Source organism: Moschus berezovskii, chromosome 4, assembly GCF_049115385.1.
Source record: "Moschus berezovskii isolate FMDL1 chromosome 4, NW_MosBer_1.0, whole genome shotgun sequence".
NCBI lineage: Eukaryota > Metazoa > Chordata > Mammalia > Artiodactyla > Moschidae > Moschus > Moschus berezovskii.
In genome coordinates, this window is record NC_142463.1 from 14,579,775 (window position 1) to 14,600,661 (window position 20,887).

General features: G+C 50.7%; 1 protein-coding gene across 7 annotated transcripts; it reads left to right on the plus strand.

The window, feature by feature from the left end:
- The first annotated feature begins 289 nt into the window (after nt 1–289).
- Nucleotides 290–14,461, plus strand: MFSD2A (MFSD2 lysolipid transporter A, lysophospholipid). 7 transcript variants are annotated; one of them, XM_055403365.2, is made up of 14 exons: nt 290–554; nt 2,015–2,146; nt 3,681–3,805; nt 7,829–7,952; nt 8,060–8,138; nt 8,506–8,648; nt 9,113–9,203; nt 9,321–9,442; nt 9,645–9,728; nt 10,480–10,563; nt 10,658–10,770; nt 11,220–11,363; nt 11,454–11,630; nt 13,447–14,461. In XM_055403365.2, the coding sequence occupies exons 1-14, from the start codon at nt 462–464 to the stop codon at nt 13,511–13,513; spliced, it is 1,578 nt and encodes a 525-aa protein (XP_055259340.1). In that variant the 5' UTR covers nt 290–461; the 3' UTR covers nt 13,514–14,461. The 7 variants fall into 7 exon arrangements, with proteins under 7 accessions (XP_055259340.1, XP_055259342.1, XP_055259343.1 ...); XM_055403367.2 differs by having other exon boundaries at nt 2,018–2,146; XM_055403368.2 differs by having other exon boundaries at nt 290–548.
- The last annotated feature ends 6,426 nt before the right edge of the window (nt 14,462–20,887 follow it).

Here is a 20,887-nt window from a genome sequence, read left to right on the forward strand (position 1 = left end):
AACTCACTCTGGGGGTCCTTGGGCAGGTCACTTCTAGCCTTGGGCTTCAGTTTCCTCGTGTGTGTCAGGTGGGTCTCCAGGCCTTCCCCCAAGATTGCGTGCGCGGAGCACGCGCAGCCGGATACGGGTTCCGGACTAGAGAACGTGGCTGGATGGCACCAGCTAGCAGCCGGGTGGTTTGGGCAGGCGGGAGGACCGGCGGGCTCCAGGATTGGCTGGAGGCGGGGTAGCGAAGCTCCAGGATTGGCCAGATCAGAGAGGGCTGGGCGAACCTTTAAGAGGCGCGGGGGGCGTGCAGGGGAGTGAGTGCTTCGCCCAGCCGCCTGCCGGGTTAACTTGTGTGCGGCGACCGAAGTGGCGGCGGCGGCTACAACTACAACGCGAGCCCGGGCGGAGTGGAGGCCCGCGGAGCAGAGGAGCATCCCGGCCTCCCGGTCCCCGGGCGGCGTGGCCCGCGGTTCATGGCCAAAGGAGAGGGTGCCGAGAGCGGCTCCGCCGCGGGACTTCTGCCCACCGGCATCCTCCAAGCCGGTGAACGCCCTGTCCAGGTGAAGGTGAGGTCCCCGCAACTCCGGGTGGATGGTCTGGGATGGGGGGCCAGGATAAGATGGGGGCGTCGCGGGATAAGCCTGGTTCTGGGACACATTGGGCTAAGCCGGGGACAGAAGAACCCAGAGGCAGGAGAGAGCCCTGGGGGTGCCCTCGAGGCAGGGAGTGATGGAAAAGGTTTATAGGCGCCAGGCACCCCTTTTGCCCACCCCAACTCTGGGCATTTCTGGAGAGCAGCCTTACCGGCAGCTCCACGTAGTGCCGGGCTCTGCCTAGTAGGTTTCCGTTCCTTTGTGATCAGCCGCTAAAGTTTGCTGCTCTAGGCGGCAGGGAGACCCCAGAAATCTGGGAAACCCACCTTGGTCCCCCATCTCTCATCCGCCTACTCCCCACCCCCACATCCTACGCTAGCTTCTCAACTCTGCGGCGAGGGCCGATCAAGTTCATTCATAAAACAAGAGCTCTGCTCTTAAAGGAGCCGCATCCGGTAGGCTCTGTGTGAGTGTAGGTATCGGCCCGCGCGTACACTTTGCGCTTTGCCTGTCTTGACTTTCGGCCCCATTCCCAGCTCTCTGGACGTAATGAAGGACCCAGTGACATCAGGCGGCCCCAGAGAGGGATCCCAGGCAATATATCTGCCTGGGAGGTGACTGCTTTTTCGTTTTAATTTTATTAACCGATCTTTGGAAGGAGCCTGGGTAAGCAATTAATGCTGCTGCAATGTATGAGTAATCTACTTTCCCTGGGCAACCTTAACCTCCCTAGTGCCCCACCCAGAGAGGGCCCAACCCAGCACCTAGAGGCCTTCCTACCCCCTATCCCCCAGTCCCCACAACAAGATCCCCTGGGCACTGGGGGAGGGGGGGCAGGGAGAGGGAGGGTAGGACATCTTCTGGGTTTGTCTGAAGGTCTGGCTGCCTCCAGGGGCCAGGGAGGCTCTGGGACAGATGGAAGGAACAGCTGTGCCTACAGCCAACTGGGCTGGGCCCTTACAGATCTCTAGAGCTCTCACCCAGTAGGCAGGTGGGTTCTACCCTCTGAACCATGGCGGGAGCCAGGCCTGGGCTTAGGCAGCTTTTGGCAGCAAGAGGATTTTCAGGGTGTGGCAGTTGGTGCCAGGTGGGGACAGGTTCACTGCTGGAGCATACGCCCCCTTCAACTTGGAAAGAAACATGACTGAGGCCTTTCGGGGGGTCATTAAGGGATGGTGTACTGATAAGGATCTGGGGTTGGGGTGAGGTGGCTTAGGGGCTACTTCTTCAGTATGAACTCGCCTTTTCCAGATTTTTAAAAACAGAAAAGACCTCTCTTTTCTTGTGAGAAGTGGGCTTTCCCTGGGTGGGAACAGGACAAGGCAGACTTATCCTTCCTGGCAGAGTTGGTTAGAGGGATGGTCCTGGCTCTGGAAAGTTCTAGAATGGAGGTCAGTCTCGTGGGTCTCTTCATTCTTTCCTCTTCTTCCCAGAAGGAACCAAAGAAGAAAAAACAGCTGTCCATTTGCAACAAACTTTGCTATGCAGTTGGGGGAGCCCCTTACCAGGTGACGGGATGTGCCCTGGGGTTCTTCCTGCAGATCTACCTGTTGGATGTAGCTCAGGTGAGTGAGCTAAACTCCCTAGGGCTCCTTCATCATCCCAAGGTGGGAGAGACAACGGACTCTAGGCTAGGGTTTTTCCCCTCAACTGGGAAATGGGACGAGGCACCCCTACACTTCTGCCTCTTAGAGTCACAGTGGATTAGAAATAAGGCTTTGGAGAATATCCAGAAGGGGAGTCTCTCAGCCCCAGGAGTCTTAGCTGGCAAGGTCAGGCAACTCCCCCTTGCCTGGCAAGAGCAACAGCCTGGAGGGGTAGGCAATGGTGTTAGAGAATAAAGCCCGCTGTGATGTTCTTAGAAGAGACTGGCACACCATGTCCCCAGCTGGACGGCAGTCAGCTGGCTTGGCTCAGGGGTTGGTGGATGTTGTCAGGCCTGTGGACGAGGTGCATCCCACCTTCACCTAAGGAGCAGAGGCATGCAAGTGGACAGAGGAACCCTCACAGGGTACTTAGGGTGTCACAGGGCTCCTTGGCCAGCAGCCTGATATCCTGAGAATTCACCTTGTCTGGTGCAAGAGTGGGAGGCCAAACTGCCAAGGCTCTCAGGGTGCACACACCTGCTCTCTTTTGCATGTAACTTCTGACTTTGCAAACAAGGCATCTTAGTGGTATTCACTTACAGATGGGGAACACGAGCCCCAGAAAGGACAAATGACTCCCTTTAAGCGGCTAGTTTTCAAGCAACTCCCATGCCCTGGGTTCTAAGTGGGGTGCAAATATGACTAACCCCCTGTCAAAATGTAAAGGTTAGAAAAGTCAGATGAGGGAAGTCCTCTCCATCTTCTTGGATTGATAGTAATAGCAGAGCCTTGATGAATAAAGAAGAGTCCAGAAAAGTTGTCTCTAAGCCAAGAAGTGCTGGAGGCAAAGGTATAACTTTAATGGGTAGTGATAGTGACAGCCTACTTTCTTGACATTTTTTCTATTTAATCCTTTTTCCACATCCAAGATAGAGCTCAACCCTGTAAGACAGGGATCATAACACCATTATACAGATGGGAAAACTGAGGGCCACTGTGGGGACCCAGCAAATGCTATCTCTGCTTTTATTTGGCTGCCCTGGGTCTTAGTTACACTTAGTTGCAGCATGGGGGATCTTATTCCCCCTCCCGGAATCAAACCTGGGCCCCCTGCATCGTGAGAATAGAGTCTTAGCCACTAAACTACTAGGGAAGTCCCTCAAATGCTCGTTCTGGCATCAGGTGGTTAGGGGCTTGTGAGAGGGAGACAAGGAAATGCAATCTGGATTCATTCTAATTGATGAGTTTTCAAGGGCGGTGGAGGGGAAGACAGAAGGGGGTGAATCTGGGAAAATTTCTCAGGAGACACACAGTACCACTGCTATTGGGGAACTGTTGTTGTCATTATTAACAAGGCAAGTGATGATGCTTGAGGCCTGGGTAGGAGCAGTACAGGGTCCTAATGGCCTGGTTGAAGTGGGGAGGGAGCCCTGCTTTTGCCCATCAGTGAGGGTTGCGGTTGCCTATCAGATGAAGGAAGAGGGAGTCATCTTTTTCCTGTTACTCATCCCAGGTGGATCCTTTCTCTGCTTCCATCATCCTGTTTGTGGGCCGAGCTTGGGATGCCATCACAGACCCCCTGGTGGGCTTCTGCATTAGCATATCTCGCTGGACCCGCCTGGGCCGCCTCATGCCCTGGTGAGTAGAAGTTGCTCCTTCAGGGTGGTAGAAGGCGGGGCCTCTGGTGTGTCTGCTACCCCGTGGTCCTTCCCTCTGGCTTGTCACAGACTGGGAGCTGAGAAGAAGGAATGATGGCAAAAGCCTCAGCAGGGCCTCAGCTGGTCCAGTCATGGGCACTGGAACTCTTGCCAGTTCAGGCTGGTCTAGCTGTTAGACTGAGCGATTCCCCTGTCTCAGGCCCCATTCCTCCCCAAGGTCCTTTCCCTTCCATGACACTAGAATTCTAACCTCTCCCACTCCATCACTTCCTCCAGTGGTTGAAAGGTTACACTCTGGAGCCAGCCTGCCTCAGTTTTAATACCAACTTGACCACTTATAGCTGTACCACCTTGGGCAAGACATTTAACACCTCAGCCTCAAGTTCCTTCATCTGCACAGTGGAGATAATAATTATGACTTCCTCACTGGGTTGTGGTGTGAATTAAATTTTGTAATATATACTTGGCTTCCCTGGGGGCTCAGACAGTAAAGAATCTGCCTGCAATGCGGGAGATGTGGGTTCGATCCCTGGGTTGGGAAGAGCCTCTGGAGAAGGGAATGGCAACCAGTATTCTTGCCTGGGGAATTCCATGGACAGAGGAACCTGGTGAGCTACAGTCCATGGGGTTGCAAAGAGTCGGACATGACCAAGTGACTAATACACACACACAGCATATAATGTACTTAGAACGGTGCCTGATACATGTTAAGTAATATATAACTGGGCACCCCTGCAGAATGGCTCCTGGAGGTGGGGTAAGGGTGGAAGATAAAACCAAGAATGGAAGTGCATAAGCTCTGGCTTCTTGGACCCTGAGAACGACCTTTTCCTTTGATACAAAGCCTACACTCCTCAGCTTCAGACTGTGAGGCAGGGTTGGGGGAGGTGGTGCCACAGATCAGACGGCAAAGGCAGGCACAAGGGACAGGCGAACAGGCCGGAGCTCTGGTTCCCTCCAGGACATCCTGCTTGGTGGTTGGGGGGGGAGGAGGACATACCCCTTTCATCTCTGGCCCATCCAGGCTCAAGTGGGCGCCTTCCTGCCCCAGGGGCGCCCATACCTGGTCTCCGGCTTTCAAGGCCTTCAAAGCTCTTCCCACAGTCCCTGCCCCCCCACCACAGCTTCCTTTCCCACGAGGCCCCCCTCCCTCCAAAATCCCGCCAGCCCCTGGCGAAGGCCCAGGTTGAGGCCTTTGATCCAGGCTTCGGGCCCAGGGGACAGGAGAGCCTGCCTTACCTGCGCAGGATGCTGGGGCTCCCAGGGAGCCGGCCCCTGAGACCGGGCCCTTGTACCCGCCTCCCCGGCAGCCGGTGGGGGGCGGGGCTCTGCTGCCACATCTCCTCATGAGGCACAGCCAATGGCAGGCAGCCACTCGGGCCAGCCTGAGGCGGCAGTAACCCGGGTTACTTTCAGTCACATTTGGTTCCTCAGCGCGGCCGCTTGGACGGGAGTATTTTGGCGAGGGCGGCCAGGGGAGCCCTAGTTCTGGGAGGATTTGGGAAGGGAGGGGTGGGGTGGGGTGGAGCAAGGGAAGGGGAGGGGAGGAAGCCCTCCCTGTGGGAGGTAGGATCTGAGGCCATCTTGCCTGCCTGGGCAGGTGTGGCAGCCAGCTTGGTGAAGTAGCTGAGGGCCCTTCGGGCTGGTTTCTGATCTGACGCATGTCTCTGGATATGTCCTCGGCTGTCTGGGTGGGACCTCCTGGCAATATCTCTCTGAGTGGTACCCCCACCCCCATGTGAGTGCGTGCAGAAGGCTGCCATGTGATACACGTGACCCTCTTCTCCATCCGTACCTGTTAGGACCTGGGATCCCTTCTCCTTTCAGTGTAAGAAGAGGCTGGGCCTTCCAGGGGTTCATGAGTCCTGGGACCCCCCTCTCCTAGGCCTCAGATCAGCCGCTGCCCTCAGTCCTACTCTAAGTCTTCCTTTTCAGACCAGGAAGACTTTGACAAACACTTTCCTGGAGTTCCCAAGGCCATCCAGTGAGAGGCAGGGTGTCGGCATGGTCACATGGGAGATGCAGCAGGGCTGGACCTGAGGTCGGAGCCCCAGCCCAGAGCTCTTGCAGCTCCCTGAAGTCTCCTGCTGGGCTTTCCTGGTGTGATAATCACAGCACTTACTGTGTCCCAAGCACTGGTCTACATTTTAATATTAACTTCTTCAACCCAATGACTCAGAGCTAGAGTCCTTACAATGACCTGTAGAGCCCTGGTATCCCATTTCCTCTCTAAGCTCCATCTCCCATACTCCGGCCCCCTGACCTCCTTGCTACTCCCCAGACCTGCTGGGGCACATTTCCGGCCTGAGCACCCTTGCCCCGCAAGCTCTGCAAGGCCAACTCCCTCTCATCTTGGCACAGAGGTCACCTTGTCAATGAGGGCAACTTTGGCCACTTGGCTATGGATTGCACCCCCGTACTCTTAATCCCCTGCAGCCTGCTTTCTATTTTCCACAGCACTTAATTACCATCTAATACTTTATGTAGCTTGTGTGTGTGTGTGTGTGTGTGTGTGTGTGTGTGTGTGATAAAATACACTATTTAAAATTTTTTTAATTTACCATTTTAGCCATTTTCAAGTGTACAACATAGTGGCATAGTATGATCACACTGTTGCACGACCATCTCCAGAACTTTTTCCAAACTGAAACTCTGTACCCATTAAACACTAATTCTCCATTTCTTCTTCCCCTCCAGCCCCTGGCAACCAATTGTCTTCTGTCTGTGAATCTGACTCATCTAAGTGAAATCATACCAGATTTGTCTTTTTGTGTGACTTCTAGGTTTACATTGTAGCATGTTTCAGAATTTCATCCCTTTTTAAGGCTGGATAGTATATATCTTAGATTTATTTTTTTGTTTGCCAACTAGCATGTGAATGTCATGAGGGCAGTGACTTGTCTGTTTTGTTTCCTGATACATCCCAAGTCATTAGAATAGCGCTCAGCTCAAGAGTTAGCCCTTGAATATTTCTTGAGCAAATGTTGAAGGTGGTGAGGTAGGTATTCTTACTACTCTCATTTTACAGATGAGAAAATGAGTCTCAGAGCAGTTAAATAACTTGCCCTGCTGCTGCTGCTGCTAAGTCACTTCAGTCGTGTCCAACTTTGTGTGACCCCATAGACGGAAGCCCACCAGGCTCCCCCGTCCCTGGGATTCTCCAGGCAAGAACACTGGAGTGGGTTAAATAACTTGCCCACGACCAAGTTATTAATAGTAGTAGAACCAGAACTGGATCCCTGAGTTGAGGGCCTTTCTTCTAAGCACGGTTCTCCACGGCCTTGGTTCTCAGCTGCCTTTTCTTTTCTTTTTAAAGATGATTTCTTTATTTTCTGTCTGACAGCACTGGGTCTTGGGTGCTGCACACAGGCTTTCTGCAGTTGCAGTGAACAGGGACCTCTCTAGCTGCAGTTCATGGGCTTCTCATGGTAGTGGGCTTCTCTTGTTGTGGAGCACAGGCTCGGTAGTGGGGCATGCCTTCCGTTGCTCTGCGGTGTGTGGGATCTTTCTGGACCATGGGATTCACATGTGGGGAGGCAGACCTTTTCCACCCCCACCCCCGCTTATAGTTATTTCCTGGGGCCCTGTCCTCCCTTGTGGCCGCTCCAGAAGGAAACCTTCCCCTGGAGTTGGCCTCCCTTACCCTGTATGTACACAGTGGTGAGAACCCCAGCATTGGGGCTGCTCCTTCTCCCCGAAGTCTCAGCCACCATTCTCATCCCCCAGCCCATAGAAAGCCCCCATCTCTGTAGCCTTCACCCCTGGGGAGAGGCAGTCAAGACTCTGGAGGGTCTGACCTCCTGCTCCATGCTCGGGATTGTAGGCCAGAAGTAGGTTTCCAGGGTTGGCCATCGGTACCTTCCCAGAGACCCTGGGGTGGGTGGATCCAGAGGCAGGAATTTCCTTCCTACCGGGCACCCTGTGGGACTGCTGAAGAGTCCAGGCCGGGCCCAGATCCTGGGGTTTTGGATCCAGCCCCCACTCAGACTCTCCCCTCCCTCAGGATCACCTTCTCCACACCCCTGGCCATCATTGCCTACTTCCTCATCTGGTTCGTGCCCGACTTCCACCGGGGCCAGACCCTGTGGTACTTGCTTTTCTACTGCATCTTTGAAACGCTGGTCACGGTGAGTGTGGGCAGGGGAGGACGTCCCTGGGGCCTCCGGGGTTGGTGCCCAAAGCCGCGTCTGTCTGTCCGTCGTCTGACTGGCCGAGGGCCTCTCTTCCACGCCAGTGCTTCCACGTTCCCTACTCAGCTCTCACCATGTTCATCAGCACGGAGCAGCGCGAGCGCGATTCCGCCACTGCGTATCGTAAGTTTCCCCCGCCCACTGATCCGACCAGCCAGGGGCCCAGGGTCCCCACTCCTTGACTCTCCTGCCGTCTCTTCCCTTATGGGCTCAGCCCTCTGCTCTTGCGAGAAGGTGTGAAACCATTCTGAAAAATAACTGATTGCTTTCTTGAGACCAGAGAGGTACAAGGACCAGGCAGAGGTCACACAGCAAGGCCACAAGTTTGAGCCAAGATGCCATCTATCCAACCACCCTATAACCATTCCATCTGGAGCTGTTTCCATCACCTGGGGCTAGAGCTTCTGGGGCTTCTATCCATCTGACCTTCCTCCCTGGGGGCCCACAAGCCATGTGGCCCTTCCAAAGGGCTTCTTTTTTTTCTGCTCAGGGATGACCGTGGAGGTATTAGGTACAGTGCTGGGCACAGCAATCCAGGGGCAGATCGTGGGCCAAGCAGATTCGCCTTGTATCCCGGATGCCAATGCTTCTACAGTCAATCGAACGCAGAGCTCCACCTCGATCAAAGAAACGGTGAGTCCTTGGCAGGTCAGGGATGGGGGAAGATGAGGAATGATGGGGTGGTTTGCAGTTATCCTCAGAATAGTAATAATGGCTAGTGTTGGTAATTTGTTGGGCATTTGTTACATACAGTTTTAATATGCCCACTTTGCAGATAAGGAAGCTGTTGCACTGAGAGGCTAAATAATTTGTCCAATGTAATATAGCTAGTGAGTTGCAGAAACTAGGTTTCGGAAGATTTGAACTGTGGGCTTTCAGACTCCACATCCTGGCCTTCTTAGAGTTTTGTTCATCTGGGCTTGTTCCAGCCTTGGGAAGCAGCAATAGGCCCAGGCTAACTTTCCCATTTCACAGATGGAGACAGAGAGGCCCCCAGAGAAGGGACTGATCCAAGGTCATTGAGTAGAGCTGCTGGGAGCTGGGATGAAATCAGACTGACTGACTGTGTCTCTATGTGATCTTTACCTGCTTTACAGCAAAACGCATACCTGCTGGCGGCAGGAGTCATTGCCTCCATCTATGTCATCTGTGCTGTCATCCTGACCCTGGGCGTGCGGGAACAGAGAGGTGAGGGGTCCCAGGGAGGGGTGCAGGCCCTATCGTGGGGCAGTTTTGTCCCTCTGCCTGGGCCTCAGACTCTGGGAGGGGCCTCTGCTCCTGTTCATTGTCCCCTCTGGCCCCCAGAATCCTACGAGACTCAGCAGACCAAGCAGATGCCCTTCTTTCGGGGCCTCCGGCTGGTCATGAGCCATGGGCCGTACATCAAGCTTATTGCTGGCTTCCTCTTCACCTCCTTGGCTTTCATGGTGAGTCTGGCTCTGATATGCTCAGCCTGATGGAGTGCAATAGAGGATGGGATAGGCCTTAGAATGTGACAGAGCCTGAGGGACAGGTGGAATGGGGGTGGGGTGGCAGAGGTCCCCCGAGCATGCGAAGAGTCTTCGAGGCTCAGCTCCATCATCACCTGTTTCTTTGTCCTTCTTCCCGCTATGCCATCCTGGCCCCCAGCTGGTGGAGGGGAACTTCGCCTTGTTTTGTACCTACACCTTGGGCTTTCGGAACGAATTCCAGAATCTGCTCCTGGCAATCATGGTGCGTGTGGGGCCCCAAGGGTGGCTGAAGGGGCTTAGGCTGTGAGATGGTTCTTTGGATAGCCAGAGGATGTTTCCCAGACTGGCCCAAGGTCATGAGGGATGAGGGAGGCTTCTTAGAACATTTGGATCTGACCCACAGTTGCTTAGGTAGGACTATGAAAGAAAGAGTTTGGGTACATATATCAAACCTTTATTGGGACTTCCCTGGTGGTCCAGTGGCTGACTCCATATTCCCTATGCAGGGGGCCTGGGTTCAATCCCTGACCAGGGAACTAGCTCCCACATGCCACCACTGAAGATCCTGTAACTAAGAGTTTGCACGCTGCAACCATGGGAAAAAAAAAAAGATCCCACATGCTGCAACTAAGACCTGGCAGAGCAAAATAAATATTTAAAAGATATCTTTATATTGTACACCTTGAACTAGTAACTAGTACAGTGTTCTTGTCAATTATATCTCAGTAACACTGGGGAAAGAAGAAAGGATTGGGGTTAGATGTTCAAGTAGAAAGCATAGCAAAAGCAAAGACGTGGAGGCCGGACCTCAGAGTTCTGTGCCCAGAGGGCAGCAGATAAGATCAGGACTTTGTCCCAGCTCCTTGAAGAGCCATCAGCTGTCATGGAGCAATCCAGGTGATGGCATGTGGCTTCTCCTGGTCAGGGCTGGCAGCACCTTTGGAGTCCCGGGAAGGGCAGAAGGGATTCTAGGGCTCTAACCCATTTCCTTCTCCCCCTGTGCCCCTCCGCAGTTCTCAGCCACAGTCACCATCCCCATCTGGCAGTGGTTCCTAACCCGTTTTGGCAAAAAGACAGCTGTATACATTGGAATCTCGGTGAGTGGGGCTGAAGGGGTAGGGCCTTGGCTGATCTGGGGGTTACTCCTGGGAGCCTCCCGGCTGACTCATCTTCCTATACCCACTCTCCTAGTCAGCAGTGCCATTTCTCATCTTGGTGGCCCTCATGGAGAGTAACCTGATTGTCACATATGTGGTGGCTGTGGCAGCTGGCATCAGTGTTGCAGCTGCCTTCTTACTACCGTGGTAAGTACATATATAAATATACATATATATATGCCCACCTTGGTATGTTCCCCAGCCTCCCAGCTTCCCAGTTCTGAAACTCCTTAGGGAGAATCTGTGGGGACTTCTCTTTCTGCAGGTCCAGGTTGGGAGTGGGGCAGGTCCTCCTAGTACAATTGTACAGATTATGAACTACCTGAGCACACCTAGTCAGGGTGGAAAATGGGGGTTCAAACCCTGCACTTTACTTGCCCAGCTGAGCAACTACATGTGGGGCTACTTCATCTCAGAGGAAGAAGCCTTCTTTTTTGATTCACATGAAGTTGCCATCTCTTCACTGAACTGTGTGTGTGTACTGTAGAACCGCCAGCTCCCAGAGGAGTGCTCTTATTGACCTGGACCACACGGGCTAGTGGAGGCCTGGGGTTGCTAGGGGGGAGGGTGCTCATGGCTGCCACCACTGCGTACAGGTCCATGCTGCCCGACGTCATTGATGACTTCCACTTGAAGCAGCCCCACATCCACGGGACCGAGCCCATCTTCTTCTCCTTCTACGTCTTCTTCACCAAGTTTGCCTCTGGAGTCTCTCTGGGCATCTCCACCCTCAGTCTGGAGTGAGTGGGGTGGGGGTCTGGGCAGTGCTGGGAAGGGGCAGGCCCCAGGTGCCCCCTCCTCACCACTCCTGTAACCACTGGGCCCCACAGCTTCACCGGGTACCAGACCCGTGGCTGCTCCCAGCCGGCACTTGTCAAGTTCACGCTGAAGATGCTGGTGACCATGGCTCCCATAGTCCTCATCCTCATAGGCCTGCTGCTCTTCAAGCTGTACCCCATTGATGAGGAGAAGCGGCGGCAGAACAAGAAGGCCCTGCAGGCTCTGAGGTGAGTGGGCAAGGGATGGTTGGTGGACAGAAGGGCATCATCCAGTCTAAGCCCTTGAAAAGCACCTCTTAGAGTGGCCAAGCTCGGATCTGGCTCCCACACGTCTTCCCCTCCACCGCTTCTCCTCTGCCCTTCCCCTCCGCCAATTCATCACAATGGCAGTTGATGTATCTTTTTTTTTTTTTACTATTTTTTTTTTTTAATATTTATTTATTTGGCTGCATCGAGTCTTACTTACAGCACACAGAGTCTTTGTTGTGGCATGCAGGCTGCTCTGGTCGTGGCATGGGGCCTCTCTAGTCGCAGTATGTGGGCTTAGTTGCCCCTCAGTATGTGGGATCTTAGTTCCTCAACCAGGGATTGAATTGATGAGTCTCCAGATGCCAGGAAGGGAGCCAAAGACTACATCCCCTTGCTTTGGAGGGTGGATTCTTAACCACTGGACCACTGGGGAAGTCTCCTAGTTAATGTTTCTTGAGCCCTTTGCTGTTTCTTGAGCCTTATGCTGAGTGGTTTTACGTTTATTCATTCAACAAGTACGTATACGGGAAGCCTATGTCCCAGGCCTTGGTCTAGTGAATGATACAAACAAAAATCTCTGTCACCTAAGGGGTTTACATTTTAGAGAGTGTACTCATGATCTCCTGTAGTCATCTTAACAGCCTTGGGCTTCAGAGATTCCTGTAATTCTCACTCTGCAGATGAAACTGAGGCTTAACCAGCAAGAGTGACAAGTGATAAGGGGCAGACCTGGGGTTTGAGCCCCTGTATTCTAACTCCAGAGCCCACACTCTTCACGGCTCTCTTGGCATGCAGGACCTCAGTGTGAAGACCAGAGGGCAGGGTGGAGTGAGTTATGCCAGCTCATCAACCCACCCAGGCCAGGGTGTAGTACTGGAGCTTGGGGTGCCTTGAGGGCAGCAGGAACAGTGAACAAACCTACCAGCAGTTTCTGGGCTGAGAGTGGGAGTGAATAAACACTGTCCTGTGATTTAGACTAACCTGGACTTCCCTGGTGGCTCAGAGGTTAAAGCATCTGCCCGCAATGCGGGAAACCTGGGTTCGATCCATGGGTCGGGAAGTTCCCCTGGAGAAGGAAATGGCAACCCACTCCAGTATTCTTGCCTGGAGAATCCCATGGACAGAGGAGCCTGGTGGGCTATAGTCCACAGGGTCGCAAAGAGTTGGACATGACTGAGCGACTTCACTAGCAGTCAGCTAAGCCTGCAGAGCCAAGATCCCTCGGGGAACAAGCAGGTGAGTAAGGATGCGTCCTCCAACCCGTCTCCTCTGGTTCCTGCAGGGAAGAGGCCAGCAGCTCAGGCTGCTCTGACACAGACTCTACAGAACTGGCCAGCATCCTCTAGAGCCTACTGGATGGCCCGAAGCCACTATATACAGGGCCTGGGTCACCAGGCCACACAAGGAATCGAGGCCTGCTTGCCTGCTCCCTGAATAGCTGGTCTCCAGATGCCAGGAAGGGAGCTAAAGACTTCATAGTAAGCGACCCAGGACACCTCCTGTGCCTATCATGGGGTAGGCATCAGCTGCCAGCCTCCCTGTGACCACCCTGGGGCCAAGCCCAGGGACTGCTACTGTGAATATGCCACGGACTGATGGGGCCTAGCCTGGAACACTAATGTAGAAACGTTGTATACAGAGACTAATTAATAACTTAATGACCATGTATATAGCAGTGTGTATGTATGTATATGTCTGTGAGCTATTAATGTTATTAATTTTCATAAAAGCTGAAAAACTGAGTTGCCTGTTTCTGCCTTTGTTCTTATCAACTCACTGAGCCCTTCCACTCTAGGATGCAGAGAGTGAGAGGGAGCATTCAGCCAGAATGTGTGTGGAGGTGTAACAACAGCATGGACTAACGTTTACTGAATACCTCTCTGCACCAGGCCCAGGCGTGGAAGTTTTCCTCTCACCTTGACTGCGGTCTCACTTAATCCTGGAAACCACCTTGCTGGGTCAGGACTGTCCCCATTTTACTTTATTAGTATTTTTAAATTTTTTGGCTATGTGGCACGTGGGATCTTGGTTCCCCAACCAGGGTTAGAATCCATGCCCTCTGCAGTGGGAGCACAGTCTTAACTACTGGACCACCAGGGAAGTCCCCGTTCCCATTTTACAGATGAGTAAACTGAGCCCCAGTATTGAGAGAAACTTGGCTAAACTCACACAGCCAAGAGAGATCTAACTGGAATAACATCCCAGGTGTGTGAGACTCCAATATCTTAACCACTACCCACTGTACCCTGAGTCTGAGAACAACCAGTTTGCTCTGCTTCCCGCCCTGCACGTGCCTGAGCATGCGGGGCTAGCTGTGCTGGGGCAGATTCTGTGATTAGGACCCTGGGGGCCCGAGAGACCTGTGATTCTCTATCACTGATGACAGTGTTGGAAGGCAAGTCTATGTGTTGGTTGAGGGGAAGGATCTCACTACTGGTGTCGGGGAGGAGGGCAGTGGGAAAGGCCTAGTTTGTAGCATTTGCCTATTTCCAGAGTGTAAGTATTCCCACTGTAGCCAATTTCAAGTTACCAGCAGTTGTTCTATCCTGAAAATTTCCTGAAAATTTAATAACTGGCCCTCGCAAGCTGGTAGGAGCTTGTCTTAGCAAGTCATTGTGTGAAACACTCAGGCCAAGCTCCCCCCGCCAAAAAAAAATCAAGAAAACAGCACTTGCAGGATTAGAGGCTATCAGCCTTGCCCTTTATTTTATTGTTATTACTCATTTTTAAAAATTTTGTTTTCTTTTTTCATTTAGCCCTTTATTTTATGTAGATGGATAAATGAGCCCCAGAGAAGAGACATGATTAAACTGTATAGGCTTGGTTTTTGCTTTGGGTTTGGGGCTCCATTTTTTTTTAATTGGATCTCTATTTACTGAATGAAGCTCTACACAACCACTTTTATAGGTACTGTTGCTGCTAAGTCACTTCAGTCGTGTCCGACTCTGTGTGACCCCATAGACGGAAGCCCATCAGGCTCCCCTGTCCCTGGGATTCTCCAGGCAAGAACACTGGAGTGGGTTGCCATTTCCTTCTCCTATAGGTACTGTTACATATGCCTAATAAATATAAATTTCATTAGTCCTCACAACTTCCCCATTTTACAGATCAGGAAACTGAGGTGCAAAAAAATTAGTAAGTGGAGAATCTGATACTTGAACCCAGGCTATCTCACTATAGGGCCTGTGTTCTTGAACCACTGCTTTAGGCTGTTACGTGAACCAATAGTTTTGCCACTACCAAGCCAGGTCCCACTGCTGCCTTTGGAGCTGCCCTCAGGGTCAGAGGCTGCTCTGGTCCAATCTCCACAGCTGGAGCATTCAAGGACTCTGAGCTGACTTTTATAGAGGTCCACTCACACCTCCCTTCTCCCTCCACTCTAATCAATAAGCACCAAATCCCATCTTTAAAACAGAAATTCCCTAAACCACCCAAGTTCGCTTCTTTCCCCTCCCTGCAATTGCTTCCCAGGTTTTATCTTCTCTCACCTGGATCTTCACTGGCCTCAGTTTGATCTCCTCAAACCATATCTGATTCCTTCTGCAAGCTATTTAAGATAACCAAGTAGCTCTCCAGGTTAGAAACTTCTTTTGAGTCTCCATTATCAGATGCAAATGTTCTACCTAATCTTCTCAGAAACCCTTATCTCTACCATCTTTTTAAAATGCAAATTTTTAAAAAGAGGGTTAAGTCATTTAGGACTTGACACTTCCTTGGTGGTTCAGATGATAAAGAATCCACCTGCAGTGCAAGAGACCCAGGTTCTATCCCTAGGTTGGGAAGATCCCCTGGAAAGGGGACTGGCAACCCAATCCAGTATTCTTGCCTGAAGAACTCCATGGACAGAGGAGGCTGGCCAACTACAATCCATGGGATTGCAAAGAGCTGGACATGACCGAGTGACTAATACATCTTCAGGAGGAAATCCAAGACCCCTGCTTCCCTGGTGGCTCAGAGGTTAAGCGTCTGCCTGCAATGCGGGAGACCTGGGTTTGATCCCTGGGTTGGGAAGATTCCCTGGAGAAGGAAATGGCAACCCACTCCCAGTATTCTTGCCTGGAGAATCCCATGGACGGAGGAGCCTGGTGGGCTAAAGTCCACGGGGTCGCAAAGAGTTGGACATAACTGAGCGATGACTTCATTTTGCCAGCTTCCCAGCTCTAGGTTTAAATGCAGGCCACCTGCCTGGCACTGGAACATACCTCTGACTTCTGGTACTCCAGCGTGTCTTGGCTCCAGCATGCCTCTCATAAGCTGTTCCTGCCTCCTGTATCTTTAGGGCAACTCTGGGAATCACTGCCCTCATCATGGCACCAGGCAAGGAGGGAAGGGGTGGGCTGTGGAGCCAAATTAATGAGCTAAGACTTTAATGAATTAATGAGCAAGGGCTTTGTCAGCTACACCCAAGTCCCACTCACCCACTCCCCTGGTCTCAGTTTCCCCCAACTATACAATGGGGATTTGGAATTGAAAACCCTTGCCTCTCCAGTGTCATGTTCACAGAAAATTGCTCTCCTCAAAAACCCCTTCTGACTTTTGAGGGCATGATTTAGGAGGGGGGCATAGGTGGGGGAAGTGGGAAAGCAATCTGGGATCTCAGAGACGGCTTGGATCGCTGGCTGCTCCACGTCTCTTCTGGACAGCTCCTACTTTCCTGTCCTTTGGGAGACGTTGTTGCCTTGACTTCCCTCACACCTGGATCCAACAGCACTATAAACCCTGCCTCTCCCTCCCTCTTCACTGTCCTCAGCCAGGCCAACCACACACCCCTCCACAGACCCCTGCTAAGGACCAGGTGGGGCTTTGGCTCCACCTGCTGGAAGAAAGGGGAAACACCTTTTAACATAGCAAAGAAGGATTTCCAGAGCTCTCATTGACTGGTTCTAGGACCCTGTTGTTCTTTAGTCGCTAAGTCGTGTCCCACTCTTTGCGACCCCATGGACTGCAGCACATCAGGCCTCCCTGTCCTTCACTATCTCCCAGAGTTTGCTCAAACTCATGTCCATTGAGTCAGTGATGTCATCAAACCATCTCATCCTCCATTGCCCCTTTCTCCTGCCCTCAATCTTTCCCAGCATCAGGGTCTATTCCAACGAGTTGGCTCTTTGCATCATGTGACCAAAATATTGGAGCTTCAGTTTCAGCATCAGCCCTTCCAGTGAATATTCAGGGCTGATTTCCTTTAGGAGTGACTGGTTTGATCTCCTTGCTGTCCAAGGGGCTCTCAAGAATCTTCTCCAGCACCGCAGTTTGAAAGCATCCTTTCTTTGGTGCTCAGCCTCCATTATGGTCCAACTCTCACATCCATACATGACTACTGGAAAAACCATAGCTTTGACTATATTGACCTTTGTTGGCAAAGTGACATCTCTGCTTTTTAATACACTGTCTAGGTTTGTCATGGCTTTTCTTCTCGCTCAGTCGTGTCCAACTCTTTGCAACCCTGTGGACTGTAGCCTACCAGGCTTCTCTGTCCATGGGATTCTCCAGACAAGAATACTGGAGTGGGTTGCCATTTCCTTCTCCAGGGGATCTTCCTGACCCATGGATTGAACCTGGGTTTCCCGCATTGCAGGGAGACGCTTAACCCTCTGACCCACCAGGGAACCCCTTCCAAGGAGCAAGTGTCTTTTAATTTTGTGCCTGCAGTCACTGTCCACAGTGACTCTAGGACCGTGGCTATCCATTTATGCAGCAAATATTTATAATGAGCCTACTATGTGCCATGCATCGACTAGGCTCTAAGGATAGAGTGGTGAACAGTACAGAGCTTACATTCCTGGTGGGGCCAATGACAAACGAATGGACATGGAAATAAAATAATTTCGGATTGCAGTAAGTGTCATGAAAGAATAAGCAGGTTGCGCTATTGGAGGGAACTGATACAGAGGTCATTTTATTTTAAGGTTATTTAAGATTTTTTGATGTGGACAATTTTTAAAGTCTTTATTGAATTTTTTACAATATTGCTTCTGTTTTATGTTTTGGTTTTTTGGCTACAAGATCTTAGCTCCCAGACCAGAGATCGAACCTGCACCCCCTGTATTAGTAGAAGGTGAAATCTTAACCACTGGACTGATAGGGAGTCCCTATTTTATTTTAAGTTTATTTTAAACAGGTGTTCAGGAAAGAATATTCTGAGAGAGTGATGTTTGAATCGAATCACAAAGGAGGAGAATTAGCCAGACATTTGAAGAGCTTGGGGGAAAGCTTTGCAGGTAGAGGAGACAGCTAACATAAAAACCCTGAGGCAGGAAAGAGCCTGGCGTATATGAAGGACTGGAAGAAAACAGTGCAGCCAGGAGGTCGTGAAGGAGAGGGTAGGTGGTGTGAACTGGGTTTGAAGAGGCATACAGGGCCCTGCAGCCTACGGTGAGAGTTTCAATTTTATTTTTTAAGAGCAGCCAAAAGACATTGAAGAGGTTTAAACAGAAAATTGATTTACATTTTAAAAAAAGCGAAGGCAGATGCAGGTGGCACCAGGCTTTGTGAGCCATGTTAAGTGTTTTGGTCTTTATCCTAAGAGCAGACAGAAGCCATTGATGAGTCTTTTAAGTGGGGGAACCATGTGATAGATCAGGAGTTTAGAAAGACGCATCATCTGTTTGTGGAGAAAAGACTGAAGGACGTGAAAGTGGAAACAAGGTGACTAGTGAAGAGGCTGCTCTTGTAATGTTCCTGGGTAATGAAAAGTGCCAGAGTGGTACTGGAAATAGAAGAAATAGTAGTACTGGTGGCAGTGGAAAGAGTGGTACTGGTGGCAGTGGAAACAGAAGACAGATTTGGCAGCTGATTGGCCCGGAAAATTGACAGAGAAATGGTGGGAGAGGGAGAGAGAAATGAAGGCAATGCCTAGATTTCTAACTTAGGAAACAGACTGGCACATCTACTAGGTAACAGAGGGAACACTGGAGATGGAGCAAACTTGGGGACAAAACAAATAATTTGTCACCTGTTTGTATCATTTTCATATAAAAAGAAATAATGTTATTTTATATTGATATTGATAATATTACTTAGAAATTCCACTAAATCAGGAAAAGGATACACACTATCACCACTGTTACTATCTAACCTTTCATTGGAGATATGAGCCAATGCAATTCGATAAAAAAAGAAATAAAAATTGGAAAGGAGTAGGTAAAGTTATCTTTATTTGTCAATGGTAGTTTTGTATTCCAGGAGAACCCAAGTGAATCAACTGAAAACCTAGCCAAAAAAAGTCAGTAAGGAGATGTGTTATAAAATTAATATACAAAAATCAACACCCTTTACATACACAAACTGAAACAGTTAAAACAGCATCCTTCAACACGATAACCACTACCATGTGTGGCTATTTGAATTTAAAAGTAAAATAATTAAATTGAATAAAACAAAATTCATTTTCTCAGTCCAACTGGTCACATTTTAAGTTCTCAGTAGTCACATGTGCTTAGTGGCTACTGTATTCATATAATTACAGAACATACTCATCATGGCAGAAAGTTCTGTTGACCAGTGCTGAGTTGGAAGATATAATGAAAGAGAAGATCACACTCATGAAAGCAACAAAATACCTAGGAATAGGAAAGAAATAACTCTATATCAAACCACATGACGTGGTCACAGCCCCTCTGTCTAGACTTCCCTGTATTCCAGGTCACAGCCAAAGTCCCATCTCTTTGAGAATTTTCCCTGACTCTATCTAAAAGGCTGAGTCAGAGGTTCCTCCAGGATCCCCTAGTTAAACATACAGTTGATCCTCATTACTTGCCAATTCCATGTTTGTGAATTTCCTTACTTGCTAAAATTTATTAGCAACCCTAAGAAGGGAGGCAGGAGAGGGAAGAAGAAAGAAGCCACAGTGACAGAGGTGGTAGAGAGCCAGGAAAGGGTTAGGACTGGGTGTTTTGGATGAGATCCAGAGCCTCCCCATTTTTCTCCAAGGAAGCTATGCATGGCAGGGTGGGGTTCACAGCTCCAGGGCAATCAAGGAAGTGAACAATTGCTATGGCCTAAAGCATTTTTCATTTTCCGGGGTGAGGCCCAAACCCTAAAGTGGCCCAGCCTTGAGTGAGCTCTGATTGTTCACCCATCCAGGAAATTACCTTTTGTCTGACAGAGATCCTGCTGAAAATGACCTGGGGTGGGTACACCAGGTCCCCGCTCCAAGGTGATCCAATATGGCCTGGATAGCTTGGAGGAAGTATGGGATATGCTGGGGTGATCTAGGTCAGAGAAGCAAGGAGGGCACAGGACTGCCTGCCCTTAGAGTGGTTCATCAGAGACAAGGGAAGAGGCCTGAAGTCTCTCTGTCTCCCACTGGAGTCACAGTAGTCACTCATCCCGGTACCTTCACCTTAGAACTCCCATGCAGCCTCAAAGAATATCTATACTGAAGAAGGCAGGGCACCCCCACCCCCAGAGTAGCCTCCAGTCTCGGAGAGGGTGATGGAGTTACATAAGTTCACACAGCCAACCAAGACAGAAGCAGAGTGGAATCTAGTTCTCATTTCCCCACTTAGTATCACTTTTGTTCTCCCACCAATGTTCACTTTCTTAAGGAGCCAGACTCCTGTCCTGTATCAGTCCCTTTCCCTTTACTTCTACCAGGGCCCAGATTCCCGAGCTAGTTCCCAGCAGATGGGTTTGGTCTTTCCTGTTAACACCCAGGTGCAATGCAGTTCCACTCCCTGCTATTCCTTAAAGGGACCCAGACACAGGAGCCACAAGGGAAGACACCCAGGTTGTCTAACCCAGCTTCCTCCTGTTGCCTGGACACCCCTACAGCATTCCTGCCTTATGGCTGGCTGGCTGCATTTTGCTCACACATGCCATTGACAGACAATTTATGATGGTTCAAGACGCCCTGCTTTATTCGTAAAGAAGGAAAGTGAAAGTCGCTCAGTCGTGTCTGACACTTTGCGACCCCATGGACAATACAGTCCATGGAATTCTCCAGGCCAAAATACTGGAGTGGGTAGCCTTTCCCTTCTCCAGGGGATCTTCCCAATCCAGGGATCGAACCCAGGTCTCTGGCATTGCAGGTGGATTCTGTACCAACTGAGCCACAAGGGAACCCCAAGAATACTGGAGTGGGTAGCCTATCCCTTCTCCAGCAGATCTTCCCGACCCAGGAATTGAACCGGGGTCTTCTGCATTGCAGGCAGATTCTTTAGCAACTGAGCTATCAGGGAAACCCATTTTATTTGTAAAGAAAGGTGTTAAAAAAAGAAATTCCTCATCCTAATTGG